Source organism: Scomber scombrus, chromosome 16 (assembly GCF_963691925.1).
Source record: "Scomber scombrus chromosome 16, fScoSco1.1, whole genome shotgun sequence".
In the NCBI taxonomy this organism is placed as follows: Eukaryota; Metazoa; Chordata; class Actinopteri; order Scombriformes; family Scombridae; genus Scomber; species Scomber scombrus.
Window position 1 is genome coordinate 11854428 of NC_084985.1, and position 18534 is coordinate 11872961.

The 18534-nt window shown below is 41.4% G+C and overlaps 2 protein-coding genes across 3 annotated transcripts; one reads left to right on the forward strand and one right to left on the reverse strand.

Annotated features, from left to right (window-relative positions):
- Positions 1-1747: 1747 nt before the first annotated feature.
- On the reverse strand, positions 1748-11111 carry LOC133996403 (SH2 domain-containing adapter protein E-like). Its single transcript, XM_062435969.1, has 6 exons — positions 10121-11111; positions 7576-7702; positions 5548-5790; positions 4747-4996; positions 4281-4400; positions 1748-3416 (listed from the first exon to the last, which is right to left on the reverse strand). The coding sequence occupies exons 1-6, from the start codon at positions 10643-10645 to the stop codon at positions 3233-3235; spliced, it is 1449 nt and encodes a 482-aa protein (XP_062291953.1). The 5' UTR covers positions 10646-11111; the 3' UTR covers positions 1748-3232.
- Positions 11112-12117: 1006 nt separating this feature from the next.
- pygo2 (pygopus homolog 2 (Drosophila)) lies at positions 12118-17376 on the forward strand. Of its 2 annotated transcripts, XM_062436230.1 has the most exons (3): positions 12118-13155; positions 13763-13815; positions 13933-17376. In XM_062436230.1, exons 1-3 carry the CDS (start codon positions 13104-13106, stop codon positions 15604-15606), a joined length of 1779 nt encoding a protein of 592 aa, XP_062292214.1. In that variant the 5' UTR covers positions 12118-13103; the 3' UTR covers positions 15607-17376. The 2 variants fall into 2 exon arrangements, with proteins under 2 accessions (XP_062292214.1, XP_062292213.1); XM_062436229.1 differs by lacking the exon at positions 12118-13155 and having other exon boundaries at positions 13167-13815.
- The last annotated feature ends 1158 nt before the right edge of the window (positions 17377-18534 follow it).

Genomic DNA, 18534 nt, shown 5'->3' on the forward strand with positions numbered 1-18534 from the left:
AAAAAGTCCTAATTGGCTTGTAACTTAACAGCAGTGTTTGTACCTGTCATCAAAATTATGTAAAAGTTCAATTCCTTTCACACACAAATAGCGTTGTTTTGTGAATATTTTTAGCTCGGGGTGTATTTTGAATTCAATCTCAATAGTCATGAAATGCAATGAAACTCAAACATAGTGTTGTATGTGATGTTTCTCAAGTGAAACGGAGATGTATTAGTTGTGAACCACAGTGACATCATCCACAAGTTATGCTGATGGGTAGTTACTTAATTCTCACTCACATGGCCTTTTCAAGCATACTAGGATAAACAATGGCTCGAGGACATCCTGCAACCAGTATCTGAAAACATGCCTGACCTTACCAGGTGAGGCGATTCAAAGTAAAAGGCAAGAGTCTCTGCTGATGGATCACACGCATGGCAGGTGCTGCCCGTGTGAGGAAAGGAGATGAGCAACACAATGCCGGGACAAATCACTGGCACCAAGCCTGAAGCATCTGATAAGGAAGGCAGGAGCACTTCGGTTACCAAGAGATCAGGTCAAGCAACACCCAGATGTCAAGCTACCACGTCCATCAGGCAGCGATTACGTCAAGCTGTCACACAAGCCTGAGAGCAGATTGCGTGAGAGTAGGATCCATGTGAGAATGAAATAAAATGATTCATTCAAGTATACAGTAGCAGCAGTAGGTGGCTCCAGGTCTATATAATCTGATGATTGATTCCTTTCCAGGTGTAGTTCCAGGGAAGAATTTGAGAAGGCCTGCTTTCCTCAGGTTCATGAAATCCATCTTGATAGAAGACCGCAGGGAGACCTTATGGGTGCAACACACTGCCAGAGAGGAGTCAGGAGACATATGAATTACAAGGGCTTGGCACTCCTAATTGATAAAACGCATGCTTTGATATAGTCTCATAAGTCACCTGCAACTCATTCATTCAAAAGGTAGCACCAAACTTAACACAACATGCACGAGAGGACTGAATGCTATCTCTCGGGTTAAGAGTAATGAAACCTAATCTGTGAGTCAATGGCCTTCATGAATTTAAGCGCATACTCTTGGCACCAAACAGAAGCCAATGGTGATAGTGTCCTCCCTGAGAGTCAAGGAGAAACAGGTGACAGACAGATATCAGCCTCGGATAACACCGGTAGAGTGAGGAGGGTAAAGGAGAGGTTCTAACGATACGTAAGAAAAGGAGGGAAAGAGAGAGGGATGGTGTCAATTGCTCTTCTTTTTCCTTCACATTAAGTGTCCTTGACATGGGTGTAATGATACTACTCTTACTCTTTGTCTGTTTATAGCACTGCATTTACCTTAGATATACACAGGGCAGCCGGGGTGCTCATTGCAGGTACGTAAACTGTGTGTCCCTAACATGATCCTCAGCTAAACCTAATCTCCCCAATAGACCATTCCCCCTAACCTCTTCACTCTAACCCAAGAATAACCTATTTCCCTTTTAGCACAAATTACCAAACCACTTAAGCCAGTATCAGGCTCCTCCTCCCATTTAAAGATTCATTATAACTCAAAAAAATGCCCTCATTCAGTCATTTCCACATCTTTTGAAGATGCTCGTTCTTCAGTGATAACGGGGATGGTTTGATGCTTTGATCATTCTCTTCTGGAGCAGACATCGCTGACACAAACACCCTCACATTTTGTTGCTCATGTTGTTGATTTATTGCGATTAGAGAAAAACTCACAAGGGATCCCCTGCATTGAAGATTCAGGACCTTTTTATTATAATCTGTTTTACAATGTTTGAACAACAGGGCTCCACAAATCAAAAGACAGTGCTGAAAAATGTATCGCAGGTGTGTATCCTCAAATAACTTGAACACTCTGCCAAAAACTACAAAATGGCTTCCTTTAAATCATCAGATTTGGAAATGGCAACCCTCCAAAGCATATAAGAAAAGATTTAATCTCTGTTATACAATATTTTACTGTCAGCCTAATGGCTAACATCAGGCCGATGAGAGTTACCCGAAATGATTTCCAGCATACCACTAAGTTAAGAGCACACACATCATGTCAAATGTTAGAGTTACATTTAGAGTACACACTGATAAGACACACAATAAAACTTGGCAGTGAACATGTTATAGTTCTTCTCAGTTTGCTGTTCTGTCACATAGCACCAGGGGGCATTTATCAGAGGGAGAACAAGAAAGATCAAGAAAGGCTATGACAAGACTGACATTTCTTCCTCTTGTTTTTTACTTGTTTCCTGTCTTTCAGTATTTGTGATTTCTTGCACTTACATCTGTAAATGATCCCTATTTGACATAAGAAAAAAATTTGACATAAGAAACTAATTTCACCATGTTTCCTGACCAGAAAACACATTAATTTGCAGGTTCACCCAGAATAAACAAGGCCATTTAGCCAGAAACGTAGCAATAGTGCTTCTACTGAAAAACACTAACAATTGTAAAGCCATTGGTCTTTCAAGCACATTGCATCAGAGTGAATCACTCAGTCTTCACAGTGCAGATAGTACAATAGAAACAACTCCCTCTTTCACAGTACAACAGAGGAAATCCTCAAGGGACAATGGTTATGGGAAACTGACAAGGAAAAAGTGATAAATTAGATCTGCTGCAAGAATAAAAGAAATGGTCATATCTTCATAAGCGGAATGACATGCTTATGTGCATGGATTTTACCCACTATAAACTTGGGAAATAAGAACGTTCTTTGTGTTGGCAAAGTTGGTGCAGTGAACCAGCACATCCACCAGAGGGGGAAAGAGAGCCACAAACTGATGAGTTTCACATCACATCAAAAGTAATTTCTACTTCATTGTGAATTTCACTTAAAAACAGTAAGAAAAATATCACATGTAGCTTTTTTTTAAATAGAGCCACAGTGTATAATAAAACATCATATCCTGGCCAAATCAAACTCAATGTCACATTTCCTCAATAAAAGTGCCTCCACATTTGTGCTGCATGTTCACATGCAAAACAGCAGCCAAGATGTTTTGCATCAGCTGCACATCAAAGACAGAGGAAGACATCCACAGCTTTCAGATATATTCTGCATGATGAAATTAAAATGACAAAATTAACACACACAAAGTGGGATATAATAAACAAACAAATAATGAACTGAGACTGGTGAGAAGGACACAGCAGTAGTACACGTTGAACTGATTGTCCGGTTGTCCATTTAGGCCCAGAGGTGTCTTTGTTTTGTTTACCTAAGTGAGGTGGAGTGGAGTTAATGAATGCGAGGCACTGGGTGCAGCAGGGTCATGTGCTCAGCGCCGTTGAAAGGCAGGCGCTGAGTGCAGTAGTGGTGCACCACCTCTGGGATGCTGGGGAACACGCAGCTGCTCTGGTCCAGGGTGTAGCCGTTTTCTTTGGTCTGGGCAACAATGATATGAACGCATCCTTGGCTCGTTCTGAGTCACACAGAGGAAAAATTAAGAATTTGAGTTCATCCACTATCCAAACCTGATGCAAATATTCTCTTAGAAGTAACATATCAATCAGTGTTTTATATGGAGCTTATGTTGCATTACATACACGTGTGATCAAATGGATTTCACTCAACATTTTTATTGTGTTCATTGTCTTTTAGTTAATTAAAAAGTTAAAGGCTGGGATTACTCTATATTATTCTTATTGTCTACAAATCAACACATAGCCCATGAAAAGAACAAAACAAACATCTCTCAATACTTTCTGACTTCCCTACAGTGTCTTTGAGACTCAGCCCAAGTGAATTTACTCCAACTAAAGACATATATTTTCATTCTCGTAAAAGGTTAAGTATTTTTTTTAAACAGCTGGGCACTGTAGTTTTCAGCAAACATTATTCAAACAGGAATAAATGGTACATTTGTGGGGACTACTTTCAGCTGTGGATTAATACACATTTTGTTCACTACTGAGTATTAACGACAGCAGGATGGTGAGTGTGAGATATACTCAAAATGGGAACATGTCGCCCAGTGCAAAGAAGTGGCTCAACATGTTCTTAATACTCTTGGACAATAGAGGGCTGTGTCACAGAGGAATAAATCCTATATCACACTTAAGCTACACAGGTATGTTAGCAGTATACATTTTTTGCTGTTTTTTGTCTTCCTCCTCTAAACTTGTTGAACATGATGCACCCAACTGTTGAGTTTATAACTGGACCAATTACATTTGAATCCTTTTGTACACTGCAGTACACCATGCAATCAATAGGTAATGCTGGATCAATAAGTTAATATTGCAGCCCTTGAGACAAAACAGATGCACTTTCAGCACACACTCACTTGAGGGCGATGGAGTACTTGCTGTTGTCCGACTCGCTGTTCCTGACCAGGAAGCTGGCCTCTTTGCAGGACTGCAGCTGGAACTCCGCCTCCTGCCGAGTCACACAGCCGTGGTACCAGCTGAGACAGAGGTGGGAGTGAGGGGGATTACATTTCATCTGCTATTGATCAAGTGTGCAATCTCATTTTTATACAAACCCCTCTTGGAAATGATCCTTAGTCTTGCGTAATAGTAAAATGTATTAAAATTCTTGAGTAGGGGTATCGCAAGAATGAAAAACACATGCACCCTTAATCTAACTTTACATAAGAAATCAAATTTAAATCTTTATTATACAGTATTGCATGTGCCAACAGGGAAAATCATGATCTTTTCATCACATCATGTAACTCTTTCTCATACTTTATTTGTCAGAAATGATGCTCAGGATTTGTATTGAAGTCAAGGGCACCTGAATCTCCTCACCTCTGTTTTTCCAGGGGCAGGGTGGGGTCGACAAAGCAGGTCTCACTTTCAGGGCTGCTTCCGGGGGTGGGGGAAGTTGGGGAGAGGGTGTGAGTGGAGGATTTCAGGATCTTCTGGGTCCAGCTTTTCTGCCTCAGGTGCTGATGCTGTGGCAGCTGTGGCGGCTGCGCTGGCGAATGTTGCGACTGCCTAGTGAGTGTGAGGTGAGGTGTCTCATCTTTGACTGAGCGCTCAGGGCTGTCAAACTGTGCTGAGGGGAGAAGAGTGACGAGGGGAAATGTGAATCTATGTAAAGAAACAACTGGTTCGATATCTGAGTATGAACTGGGTGCTGAATCCTCCAGTAAATATAGAATAAGAAAACAGCACTTTGATGTTTCATGCAAGATGTTACTCTGTATGCTGTTGGTCTACCCAGCATATAAAATATAAATGTGAGTTTTTTCAACAAATATTTTTCATACTGATCCAAGGCACATTAGAGGCAGAGTTGGTGCTGTATTACATATATTTACTGGTTACTTATTCAGCAAAACAACTAACTAGTATCATGATATTTTGAGGATTTTTGTACCTGTACCTTGTACTGTAATAGCAAAAGAATTTTAAAAATAAATGTATTTTTTAATTTCTTTTGTACAGTCGAGTATTAAAAAATGGTTGGAAACTGTGTAAAATGTCATAAATTTTGTTCAGAAGTACACTGTAACTTTTAAAAGATGTAGCTTTTTTGCAGACAATATTGTGTTAACGTATTGAAGTCCTAACTGGGAATGGTGAAATACATTTATTCTGATTTACCTGACAGAGTTTTGACAATATGTTCCTTCTTCCACTCCCAGGGCAGCTCGTACTCAGTAGAGGGACGAGTGTCCAGCTCTGGCCGTGTGACTGCCGTCTTCTCACTGTCACCACTTCCCTCATACGGGATATCATAGATCTGTAAGGTCGCTGGCTGACCTTCCTCCACCGCCACCGTTCCCTCACTCCCCTCCATCTGCAAACACGCCTTCAGCAGGTCTTTGGATCCCCGACGTCTAATCTCTTACAGACAGAAAACAGGAGGGTAAAAATTAACATGCTGATAGACAAGAGACTAAATGAACACCTGAAACAGAAAACATAATCTGTCTGTGAACACCAAAATCAGCCACGGCAACGCATTGATTTAAGTCATGTGATGACACCTGAGCAATCTCTATTTTAAGTTACATCTCTTTTGCTGTTGGTGCTCCCATTAATATGTTTTAATAGGTAAATTCCAAATAAAGGTGGATGATAGCGCAAGACAAATCTGTCATTGTGCAAGAGAAGCATATTGTGCTGAGTTATAGTAAAGATTTTTATACAAGTTTGCATATAAGACATATAACCTAGTTATTGTTTTGTACTGTAACTAACCCTTTTTGAATTCAACATTTATCTTGCTTAAGTTTTCATGCAATCAGAGGACAACAATAAGAATGTCATAGTACAGTGCAACCTGAACGTACATATGATAATAAAGCTTAAATCCTGAATAATAATATTATCATATTGTGTGATTCTGAGTCAGAAACAGGTCTATTGGCAACAAGGTTTGCACATACAAGGGCTCAGTGTTATGGTGCATAACAATGAAAATACATACATAAGTCAAGTAATCATAACTAATATAAAACAATAAAATATTTACAATAAAAAATATGTTAACTACAGTGAAAAGAGCAGTTATTAGTTTTAAATGAAGAGAATGGACTGTACAAAATATTAACTATGAATGTGCAGATGTTCATAGAATAAACAGTATAGCTTATAAAATATGCAAATGTGCAAGTAAAAACAACAAGAAATTTGTGTTCATGTAATGTACCATGTTAGATGTGAAAAGTTCACACTGCCAATGATAAGATTTTACATTAATTTAACATGCAACGTTCATCTAGTCAATGTCAGGCTATTTGGAATAATTCTGATAAAACAGGGAATACTGTAAGTTTAAATGAGTGGTCATGATTAGACAATGAACTGTGGTATTCATTGACAGATTATTCCCACGTAGAATTTGAATCTGGAGTCTGACGTCAGCTGCTAAACTGAGTGTAAATAACAACAGTGCTGCCCTATTCTTACAGCCCTTCTAAATGATTCATGGTGACTTTAGACAGTTGCTCACTTCCTCAGAATGATTTAAGCTTTGTAAATTGACTCAGTCACATCATCACATCCTCTGTCGACTTTTCTGAGGAGGCCTGGAAGTAGCGTGAGCACTGATTGAAGTAAAACCTACTACAGAGCACCGCAATAAAGCATTTTCACATTCACAGCAGGCTATTGTGTAACCCTTTCAGTTAAGACAATGGAGTGATGGAATGAAAAGGTTGAGAGGGCATGTGATTGGCCGATGGACCATCAGCCTTCCTGGATGCTGGGAAGTTGTGATAAATGGTCAGACAGGCCCATATAGGGGGTTACACAGAGCTGTGTCCGAGAAGGGGGGGCACTGAGGGCCAACTTCCTTTTTGGAGAATAGTACCAGGAAACAGAGACAGGAAAAAGGAAGCAGGGACAGGAAACTGCACCCATTGTCCGAACGCAACACAGTTGCTGTGGCAACCCCATGGGGTACAGAGAGCACTAGGGGAGTGAGTTCATGTTCTCACTGCTTGGCCTAGCGAGACTGAAAATGTGAATCCTGTCATTCACACAGGATGCTGCGTGGGGAAACGCAGCTGTAAAGATTCAGCGATTAGTGATTGAATGAATTGTCAGCGTTACTGTAAAAGCTTCCCACTACATGCAGGGGGGGGGGGGGGGGGGGGGGGGCGAGCAAGAGTCTAAAAATCTTACCGGTAATCATCTGCTGGGCATCGTAAGGCTCCATGTAACCATCATTCTCCCCAACCCTCTCTGCCTCCCTTTGCTCTCTGGTCTTCTGAGCATCGAAGGGATCCGCATAATCCTCAAGGATGATCACCTGGGTCAAGGAATACAGGAAAATATTTAATTATTTAATGCATAATTATAAAGTGTAAAAATAGTGTTGCCAAATAATAACAGAAGATTAAAGTTATAACTTGACAACAATGCCAGATGTACAATTTAATTTGAACGTAATTTGATTTCTCCTGTATTATATAGTAAATGTTTTTGTCATACAATAAATGTATGCAAATCAGAATTGGTTTCCTTATATTTGGACTTCTATGTAGTTTTATTTGAAATTGAATACACAGCGTTCTGGAACTGGCTTATATGATTTTGTGGTTTCTCATAAACCCATGCAGACTGAGCACAGTTATATATACAAGACATAAAAAATAAAAACGTCATTCATTCATTCATATGCTTTCCAGGCTGATGATTAAGTTATAAAGTTGGGAGAATACCTGCCATGTTCTTTCCTCTAGTGAAACACTAAAGCTCATTCTCTTCACATTCATATCAGCAGTATCTCATAACGGCCTCTATTCTCCTACACCAGTCATGCCTGACTGTCATGTCTTATCAGTGCCATATCATTTCTTGTTTATTTAACAAGCCACTGTAGCCAAGAGACAATAGCATGCAGTAAAATGAAGTTGTCTCTGTAATCACTTCCAGTTGTTTTCCTTTGCCAGAGAAATGTTGGCGTTTGTTGGTGTTTGAATGAAGTAGCAGATGCTTGATAGGCTGAAGGCGGTTAGTTTTAGGAGGTTTTAGTGGGACACACTCAACACACATACGCTGACACACACTTGTACTTTGTCAACACTGAACAAGTCAAGACTTACATTACAAATTTCCATCCTTGACTCTAACTTCATATTCTTTGTTAACTGGGAAACTATGACATCAACATACTTTATAACACGCAGTAAAACTCAACAGAGGCTGCCACAAACATTGAATCTGAGAGCAAGGATTTGCTCCATTTTTGAAACACAAAACTTCCATTTTATTCTCCCTGTCTTTTATCTGTCTTTTTTCTCACCATCTCACTACTATCACCTCCCTGACTTCTCTATCTTTCTCCCTTTTTTTTCAAAGCCAAGCTGGAGGGGGACTTGGGTTAGCGCCTGAGTGTCAAATAACACAATGCTTTTTATAACATGATAGCCATCACCGGGGGGGCCTGAATGAAGTGAAAGAGAGAGATGAGGCGGAGGGGTGAGGGAAAGGGAATACTGAGCCACATTACATACAGGAGAGGAAGGTAAAGGGCCTCATGTCTGACCACAGCTTTGTATTCAAGGCAAGGAAGGTGGGTGTGAGGGTGAGGGGTGGAGAGGAAGAGAAAGAAAGATAGAAAGACAGACAGGGGGGAGTGGACACAATGGGTAGCAGAGACAAAGGGGAAGGTAGAAACAGAAACAATAATATCAATTTTCAGAGCTTGGACTGGATCCTTGCTATATCTATCAGCATTGATGACACTACCTGTTATTTCTGCTAGAATAGAGTGAGCTAGAATTAGAGAAAAGTGCAGCAGATTACATTAATTTTGTGTAATTAGACATCCCACCACCAGATAAAAATGTGGCCTATCGGGCTCCAAATATAGAGTTAGTAATTAGAGAAACAATCTTGTACAGAATATCAAGCAGTCCCTTGTTATTCCACTGATATTTTAAGACTATCTCTAATAAACTCCTAATACATTTAAAAGGAAAACACTCAATTATGGCTGTAAAACTCTATATCTAAGGAAAAGTTAAAGTACTCATTGATTTAGATTACTTCAATTATTAATATGATTACACCTAAGCAGTGTTTTAATGTTGTAGCCAGTTGGGGAGAAGCAAATTGTAACTACTTTAAATATTGTTGGGTAGTTAAATCTGTAAGAATGCTTCATATTCTTCAATCTGATATACTTATAAAAGCTTTTTAAGTAAAATCTGGTAACTGGAAGTATCTATATCTATCAGATAAATGCAGTCAAGCAAAGAGTACAACATCAATCAACTCCACTGACATGTAGTGGGGTAGATGTAAACCTGTAAATAGAATGAAATGGACTCAACTCGAGTACTTTAACCTCGTAGTGACATACTCTAGTTACTTTCCACCACAGGCTATAAGGACTTCTGTGGCCTATTCTTCCTAAATCAGACTTTAGAAATAGCACATTTACTGCCAAAATCACTTGTTTAGAACAGAATTGCATTGTAAAGTTTAATAAAGCAGAATGCATCACTAGCCTAATTAACTGTTACATTTTAAAAGTTGAACAATCAAATATTACAATAAAATAGATTCTCTGAAGAAATTTGGTTATGGTTATTAGTCTATATTATCAGTATCTAAAGAATATCTGCTTAACATTTGACACCTTTTATGATAAAAAAAAAAAACAGCTCCACAAGAAACGTGCTCTTGTAGGTGCTTGGTCTTTCAGATAGTAAAAACACACCGTTTCTGTTTTGCACTGAGCTGGTTTCTCTGCTTCTGGTACCACTTGATTGGTGATGGTACCGCTGTTGAAGTTGGGGCTTTTATCCTGTTTGTCCACTCGGATCAGCCGGCTGATGTAAGCGTTGGCGGATGCGGAGTTTTTCAGAGGTCTGTGCTGCTCCTCAAATACAGACTGCTCCGCTTTGGAGTTCTTGCGACTTTTCCCAGACATCAAGAGGCTATCCCAAACTTTTCCATCTTTTGGGGAACTTACACCATTTTTGCCCAAGTCTATGGCTGAGTTTTTGCGGTTTCTTCCAGACAGGAGAGATCCAACTCCTCCACCACCTCCTCCTCCTCCGCCTGTGCTGTCACTAGAGGAGTTTTTGCGATGGCCCGTTTTGGAGCCTGGTGATTTGGTACCAATGCTGGCCACCAGCCCGGCTTTACTGGCTCTTGGTTGTGAGCCTGACTCGGAGACTGAGCGGATCCTGTCGGTACCATTCTTCAGGTTGATGGGGAACTCCTTGAACCACTTTGCCATTGTAACTCAGATGGAAACCAATAAACCTCTCTGCCTGCTTCGACACCTTTTAGCGCCATGCACCAGGGCCCCAGAGACGCACCTTTAGAAATCACAGCCTTTCTAACAAAAGACTTCCGCTGCTTTATTCTAGGATCCCCACACCTCACTTTAAAGCATGTCATAAATGCTTTTAAAGGGTCAAACCATGTTTAGTTAATGGCTATGTTGTTAAATAGCTAACTCAAAATAAGTTTGTAAGTGAAAAACTTACATACCTGCCTATTTGGCAAGGTAATAAAAAAACGAATAAATATCCCTACTTATCCCATCTGTGAGTTTCTTGCACCTGTTTCTTCTTCTGCTCAGAGGAAAAGTTTATTCCCTTTGAATAAAGAGATGTCTTCGGAGTGGGAAGACCCGAAAGAAGGAAAAGTTTTTCTTGCTTCTGATTTGTGGTCCCATTCCCAGTGTGGCTTATCTGGTCTTTTTTACAACCTTCCTCTGTCGCAATGAGGCTCCTAACTGCGCCTGGAGTATAGAGGGGAGTGGGTATCTGAAGTCAAGATAGGGGGAGGCAGGAACGGGTGGGCGGCGATAAGCTTTTAATTGTAGATGGTAGAATAAACAATTTGTGAGTTCCGTCTGAGTTTAGCCTGATTTATAGTCCAACAAAGCAAATACAATCCCTTCCTGCATCGGCTTTCGGTAGTGGAAGACGTATTGAGATATTTTTTTATTGAATAAAAGTGGCAATAGACATTATCATTATGATTACTGATTAGTGACTATAAATAGTAGTCGAGTCAAATGTACAATATTTGCTTTAAATGTTGTAGATTAGAAGTATAAAGCATCATAAAATGTAAAGACTCAAATATATCAATAGTCTAAATGAAGTACATGTAGCCTACTCAGTTACTTTCCACTGGCTTTTTAATTAATGCAGCTATTGTGAACAAAAAGCAACATACAAGCATGAATATAAGTAAGTATTGGTATTTATTTTACTTTTGATTATGTCTATAGCCATGAATAACGCCACAGCAATTGTATCCTGTCTGTCGTGTAGACACTATTTTTTAAAATATCGTCTTAAATTGAGGTTGACAGTTTTATTAATATTTTCATGTTGGGTATTAATTCAATATTAATATCGTATGTCACTTGATAATGTGCTTAATTGGCTGTCTAATTAATGTCCGTCCACTCCTGCCTTGATTGTACAGAGTATAGTTGGAAAGTGGTCCGCTCTGAGCTGCTCCATATGTCCCGGTGGTGGGTACGACACTAACGCAGTTTATTTAAAGAATTACCGTAGACGATGGTGCTGCCGGTTGAGTTTTGAAATACAATGTTTTATTAGTGTTTAGTGTATAGTATAGCGTGTATTTTCATTATAATATAGACAAAAATGCGTTTTATATTCAAGAAGGATACCTATCAACACCCCCATTTTGCCTTGAGTTGTAATGTTCCGTGGTGCGCGATGCTCCTGCTTGTCCCTCTTTGTCCGGTGGCGACTGAAGGCCATGATAATTATGGCAAAAATTTGCGTTTTTGAATGAATTATAGTTGACTGGGTGGATCAACAAGCATACACCGAGTGAGGACTGGTTTGCTGGCAATGACACACCAGAGAGTTTCAATTTAAAGGACAGCAGAGCAAGCAACGGAGAAAGGGTACAGTTTGTTTCCAAGACAAAGTCTGCAAGATGGCTAGCTATCTTCAGTGGCATGCTAACGTTAGCTAGCCAAGCTAATGTTAGCATAGTAAACAACAGTTTCTTATAACAAAAAAAACGTGATCGGTTTGCTTTTCCTCATACATGCTGTGACAAGTAAAAAACATTGAGTGCACCTTTTTCTGAATTGATTGTGGGATGATAAAGCAGAGTTTGTTGTATATCCAGTGGTGAAATCTCAGCGCTGCTAAGCTAGCCACATTGAGTAACGTGGCTAGCCAGTTAGCAGAGGTAGTAACTAGCTCGCGTTAGCTAGCTGGTCGAGAGTACCCCGCTAACGTTACACATCTGTAAGTGATCATTTTTTTAAGAAAAGGGAGGGAGGGAGGTGGTCTGTAATTTGCTTGAATTGGCAGTCAAGCCAGGTAGCAAGCGACCAGTTTCAACCCAGTCAGCAGAAACTGGTTTGCAACAGGACGAACTTGTGCTAAGTTAACGTGAACCAGCTCAGTTTTTTACCTGACGTTTTTATTTGGTGACCAAATCCCGGCGTGACAGACACCGTGGCGAGAGATTTTATGCAGCTGGAAAGGAGAGTTTGCAGACCTGGGCCGGTTGATATATACCATAATATAATATAGTTGCTGCTGTGATGATCATTTAGCGTGTTGACATGACCTGAAGGCAGATTTCCACCTACGCGGCTCAAAGCCTTCAAGACGTCGTCATTTTTAACTTTTTTTTTCTTGCATATGAACGGTGATATGCCACTTCACCGACAGTCATATTAGCTAATGGCTGCCGAATCGGGGAGACTACTGGCGGGACAAGGAAAACGAAGCAAAGGTAGGAATTAATTTCACCCATCTCCCCAAATCAGATCGGAATCATCCATTACTGCGCTGCAATGGGCTGCACTGGTGCTGTTAGCAAACCCCTTCTCGCCTCCCCCATATGTAAACTTCACGACTGTCTCCGGTGGTGGCTGTTTTCTCACAGAGTGGATCTGTGAACGGGGTTCATGTCTATCTTGCTATCAATGTACCTTCAACTCCGTTTCCTCGTTCTCATGTCTTCGTCTTTTCCTGTCTCCCTCATTGACCTTACCTCTTCTGCCTCTGTTTGCGGCCTTTCTCCCTTTTCGCCTGGGTCATTTGGTCTGCCTGGGTCATTTGCGATTCAAGGCTTCATAACTTTGGTGATGATAGCGCCTGGATGTTCAGCATCTTGTCTATGTCCCATCATTGAACCCATCTCAACTGTTGGACTTGGATAAAAGAGGCCCTAGGTCTAAAGCTGCTCCACTCTGTCACTAAGGGGTATTGGCCAATCCAAATGTGATGCTGCACTTGATTGGTGGACCAAAAGCATGAGATGTAGATGTCTAATTATGTTGTGGCTAATATTACATTTTCCCCTTTCCATCCCTTCTCTCCATATTTTACAATTTCAGCTTCACAGATGAAGAGCCCGGAGAAGAAGAAGGCGAGGAAATCCACGACACAGGTCACTTTTAATAACTTTGTTAAAGGAAACACATCCTCAGTGTGTGACAAGTTTTAATTGTTTAATCTCATGAAAGCATTCATTCAACATTCAGTATTTTCTTCTCCTTAAATTCAGGCGGCAGGGTTCTCCCATCTCACCGAGTTTGCACCCCCTCCGACCCCCATGGTGGACCACCTGGTCGCTTCCAACCCTTTCGACGATGACTTTGGGCCCCCATCTCGACCCAGCGGGACAGGTGGACCAGGTGGTGCTCCATTTCTTCCAAGTCCAGGTGCAGGTGGAGGAGGTGGGTATGGAGGCGGCAGAATGGGCGTAGGCATGGGCTTCATGGGAGGCCCGGGAGGACCAGGAGGCGGCCAGCCTGTGCGGAGGCCACCATTTGGCCCTCCAGCTAATGCCGGACCTCATCATCAGCTCGGCTTTGGAGGAATGCCCGGCTTTGGAGGGGGCGGTGGGAGTGGCAGTGGAGGAGGAGGAGGAGGTGGTGGTGGATTCCCCCCTGGTGGCCCTTCTCAGTTCCAAATGGTACCAAACTTCAGTCCACCCATGCAGCCCGGGCCAGGATTCAACTCCATGTTGTCTCCAGGAAGTATGGTAGGTCCTGGAGGAGGGGGCCCACCCCACCCTAGATTTGGTATGCCTCCACAGCAGCAGCACGGACAAGGTGGACACCCATTCAACAGCCCCCCATTACCTGGTGGTGGAGGTCCCAGAGGCCCCCCACATGGCCCTATGCCTCCCATGGGTGGCATGGGGCCTGGTCCAGGGATGAACATGATGAGTGGCATGGGTGGTGGCCCCGGAGGCAACATGGTGGGTGGGTTGCCAGGTATGCCACCTCAAGGACAATTCCCACCCTCACAGGATGGCCCCTATCCTGGCCCCAGTCCGCCAGGACCAGGCAACGAGGATGGAAAAAACTTTGGGGGAGGGGGGCCACCACCTGGGCCTCAGCAGCAGCAACAGCAGCAGCAGCAACAGCTTAACCTAAATCCCAGTGGCCCCCCTCCTAATAATACCACTCCTGGCCCTCCTCCTAACTCTGGTCCTCCACAGCCTGGCGGAGGCTTCCCTGGCCACCCTGACGTCCAACAGCCCAATGCCAACACACCTGGTCAGCCTCCCTCAGCACCGCCACAGCATAACCCCAACTCCTCTCCAACTGGTCCCCTAAATGGATCAGGCCAGCCCCAACACCCACCACCCAATCAGCTGCAGCCCCCCAGCAATTCAAACACCCCCAACTCTAACAACTCTACACAGCAGCAGCAACAATCCACTCCACCTAACTCCGCCCCTGGCCCCACCCCTCACAGCCAACAGAACAACACTCCCGGTGCTGGTGGTCCCATGTCAAACGCTGCTCCCAATTCAGGTCAGAACAACATGACCAACAACAACGGAGGCAACACTCCTGGCAGCAACCCCAACCCCCCTTCTAACTCCACCTCGACCCCAAACACCCAGTCTCCACTGCCCCCTGGCCCCGCTGCCCCCTCGACCGGGCCTGGTACTGGCCCTGGAAAACCAGGGGGCCCGGGGATGGTATTTCCTTGCGGTCTCTGCATGGCAGAGGTGCACGACGACCAGGACGCCATCTTGTGCGAGGCGTCTTGCCAACGCTGGTTCCACCGTGACTGCACTGGCCTGACAGAGCCAGCATACGGCCTGCTGACTCGAGAGAGCGCTGCTGTTTGGGCCTGTGACTTCTGCATCAAGACCAAGGACATCCAGGCTGTGTTTGTGCGCCAGGGATTAGGCCAGCTGGTGGCAGCTAATGAGAGTTGAGGAGTGGATGACAGAGAAGCAGCAGCGCAGAGGTGCGACGCGTAAGGACAAATAGAGACATTCTTTGCTCTAATCTAACTGAGTGACCTGTGTGTCATGCCAGCTACTTGCCCAACTTTCTCTTGACTAGCCCTTTACTCGTTCACTACACCGAGAAACACACTCATTGACGTTCATGCTTATATATAGCACTTTGAGTGACTCTAGGCAAACAACCCCCCCTCATATGAATCATAATGAATGTTATAATTGACAAAGTCCCTCAGACATCTAGCCTGCCAACCAGCAAAGCACTGACACCAACACTCTACCTCACACACTTTGTGACTGACTGGCACGGATGCTCCCGCACTGACTGACTGAGATTGACTCGCCCCACTCATGCACTACATGAGTGTGATGATATTTCAAACACACATGCACACACACGTTAGGCGGGTAAATTAATCACTGTAAAGTTAAGTTGTCCCCCTAATTGATCAAATGACTGAAAGTATCAATGTTTTTCTCAAATTGTCACAGCTATAAATTAAAACTGCCATGAAATATCACATTTTGAAAACTGAAAAAAATAGTTGTAAGAGTGCCTGAACTTCTAAAGGGCCTTTTGATTTTATTCATCAGTTAATTCATGGCTTTATATGTCATCAAAATGCTCCATTCTAGCACTGCCCACTCACATTTTCAGCCTTTTTACTGCAAGAAAGTTTAAAAAAAAAAATCAGTATATTGCAGTGTAAAATCTCAGTAGCAAGTGTATTGTGAGACATGAATATAAATTTGGGGGGGGGGGGGGGAATCTATTTTTAAGGTCTTTTGACTATTCCTGCACATGCATACATACACACAGCTTGACCCTGTATTTCTTTTATCTGTCATTTTGTACCCAGTGCTGATTAATCCAAAGGAGATCCGGGTTGAGTTTTCATTCACACCTCACAGAGGATTTTACCACCGAAATAATTGTAAATATTAGGACAAAAATATTTGTCTGGAACTCCCGTCAGTTGTGAACACGCTGCAGAGTCGACCAATGAACAAAATAATGAGTTGAACGTAATTGTCTTGGTTGTATACAGTATGACGTTTTGGTTTTTCTACAGTTCATTTGAGTACTATTTCTTTTTATCTCTGCAGTATACATGGATTGTGAAATCAGTGCTTTTGGATGGTGTTGGCATAGCAAGTAGTGACATCATGTCATATCAGATGTGCATAGTCCTTTTTCTTAAAAAGAGGGGAGAGGGGTGCATGTGAACCAATGCAGTAACTGTCTGATCTGTTTATGTTTATATTCTGGCCTCTGCGCTGCTGGAGGCCTTGAAATAGACCAAATAACTAAAGAGCGGAAAATACCCATTTTTCACATTTCTGTCACAGTATAAGGTGTTTATAACTATTCTTCCTCTCTCTCTCTCTCTCTGTCTCTCTCTCTGTCTCTCTCTCTGTCTCTGTCTCTGTCTCTGTCTCTCTATCTCTCCTTATTTTTCTTTATTCAATGTCCGAGTTGCCTTTCTTTTAACTTACTCTCAGCTGTTCCTTTATTATTTTGTACTGGTATTTGTGCTGTGCTCTTGCTCTGGTGCCTCCTGGTGGAACCTGGAGGAACCATTGAGTCCCACAGAGGGTGGGGAAGGGAAAGGTACTGAATTCTGAAGTAAAGACAGATTTTTTTTGTACTTGTCCATGTCTGTTTTTATTCATTTTTTTAAACAATTTGTTTGCTAATCGTTGTATTAAAATGAGGGTTGGAAAACCCAGTAAAACAGATACCAATGTAATTTGTTTTTTCATAATGCTCAAATTCATAACCTAAACCTTAATTTTATTTGTTAGAGAAGGATTTTTTTTGGTTGTTTTATTTTAGTGCCAGTTTTCTTTAAGTTTTCTTACAGGGTCATTGTGTTAAACCATCACCAGTTTTTACTTAAAGGTTAACTTTACAGTTTAGTATAAAAAACAGTATTTTTTTTAATTACTAAACATTTTGCCACAGTTAATTTCATGAAGCTTTTAGTAGAAAGGGGAATAATTGGTTGTTAATTCTTAATACTCTTTTTTTTTTTACCTGATTTTAATTAATTTCTCTGCAAATTAACAACTGGATTTGAAGTTAACACAACCAATTAAAATAACAACTTTGTCACTATTAGTGCCAAATAACTTGGTTTTTCCAAGAAATTATGAGCATACTCAAGATCATTTTTCAGAATTGTGCTCACATAGAAACATGAAAGTAGAGCTGCAGTTAACAATTGTCATTGATTAGTCTGCTGATTGCTTTTTCAGTTGCTTGTTTTTTTTTAATTTTTATTAATTGTAAAAAGTGAAAACAAAAATACCCATCACAACTTTCCAGAGCAAACAATATCTTCAAATGTCCTTGTTTTATTCAACCAAAAGTCTTATCAGCCAAAGATTTTCCATTTACAATAATGCACCACAAACAAAGTAGTAAATCCTCCATTTAAGTAGCTGGAAACCGAATGTTGAGCATTTTTTTCACAATTAGTGCTTAAAAAATGACTTCAGACAATACATTTATTAAGATAGCTGACAATTATCAATTTTATTTCTGCACAAAAGATAACTTCATTTATCATAACAGTGATATGCATACAATATGAATAACATTTTTGTATATAAATATTCAATCTAAGTGAGAAAAAACCCTGAAAGTTGAGTGAGCGAGTTTGCTAAGTAAGTCAATATTTGGAGCATGGAAAAGTCAATTATAGTTTGTTTATATTTACAATTACAGTTCAGTCTAAAATGCAGTTACAGGATTTACCACAATATCCCCCTTGTCAATAGTTAATTAGTTTGGGTTTAGCAGTGATCAATACCTCTCATAATCTATGTTTGTGTTAGATATGTTTATAGCCCAATACTGCTGTGCAAACATTTTCACACTGATAGAAATGATTT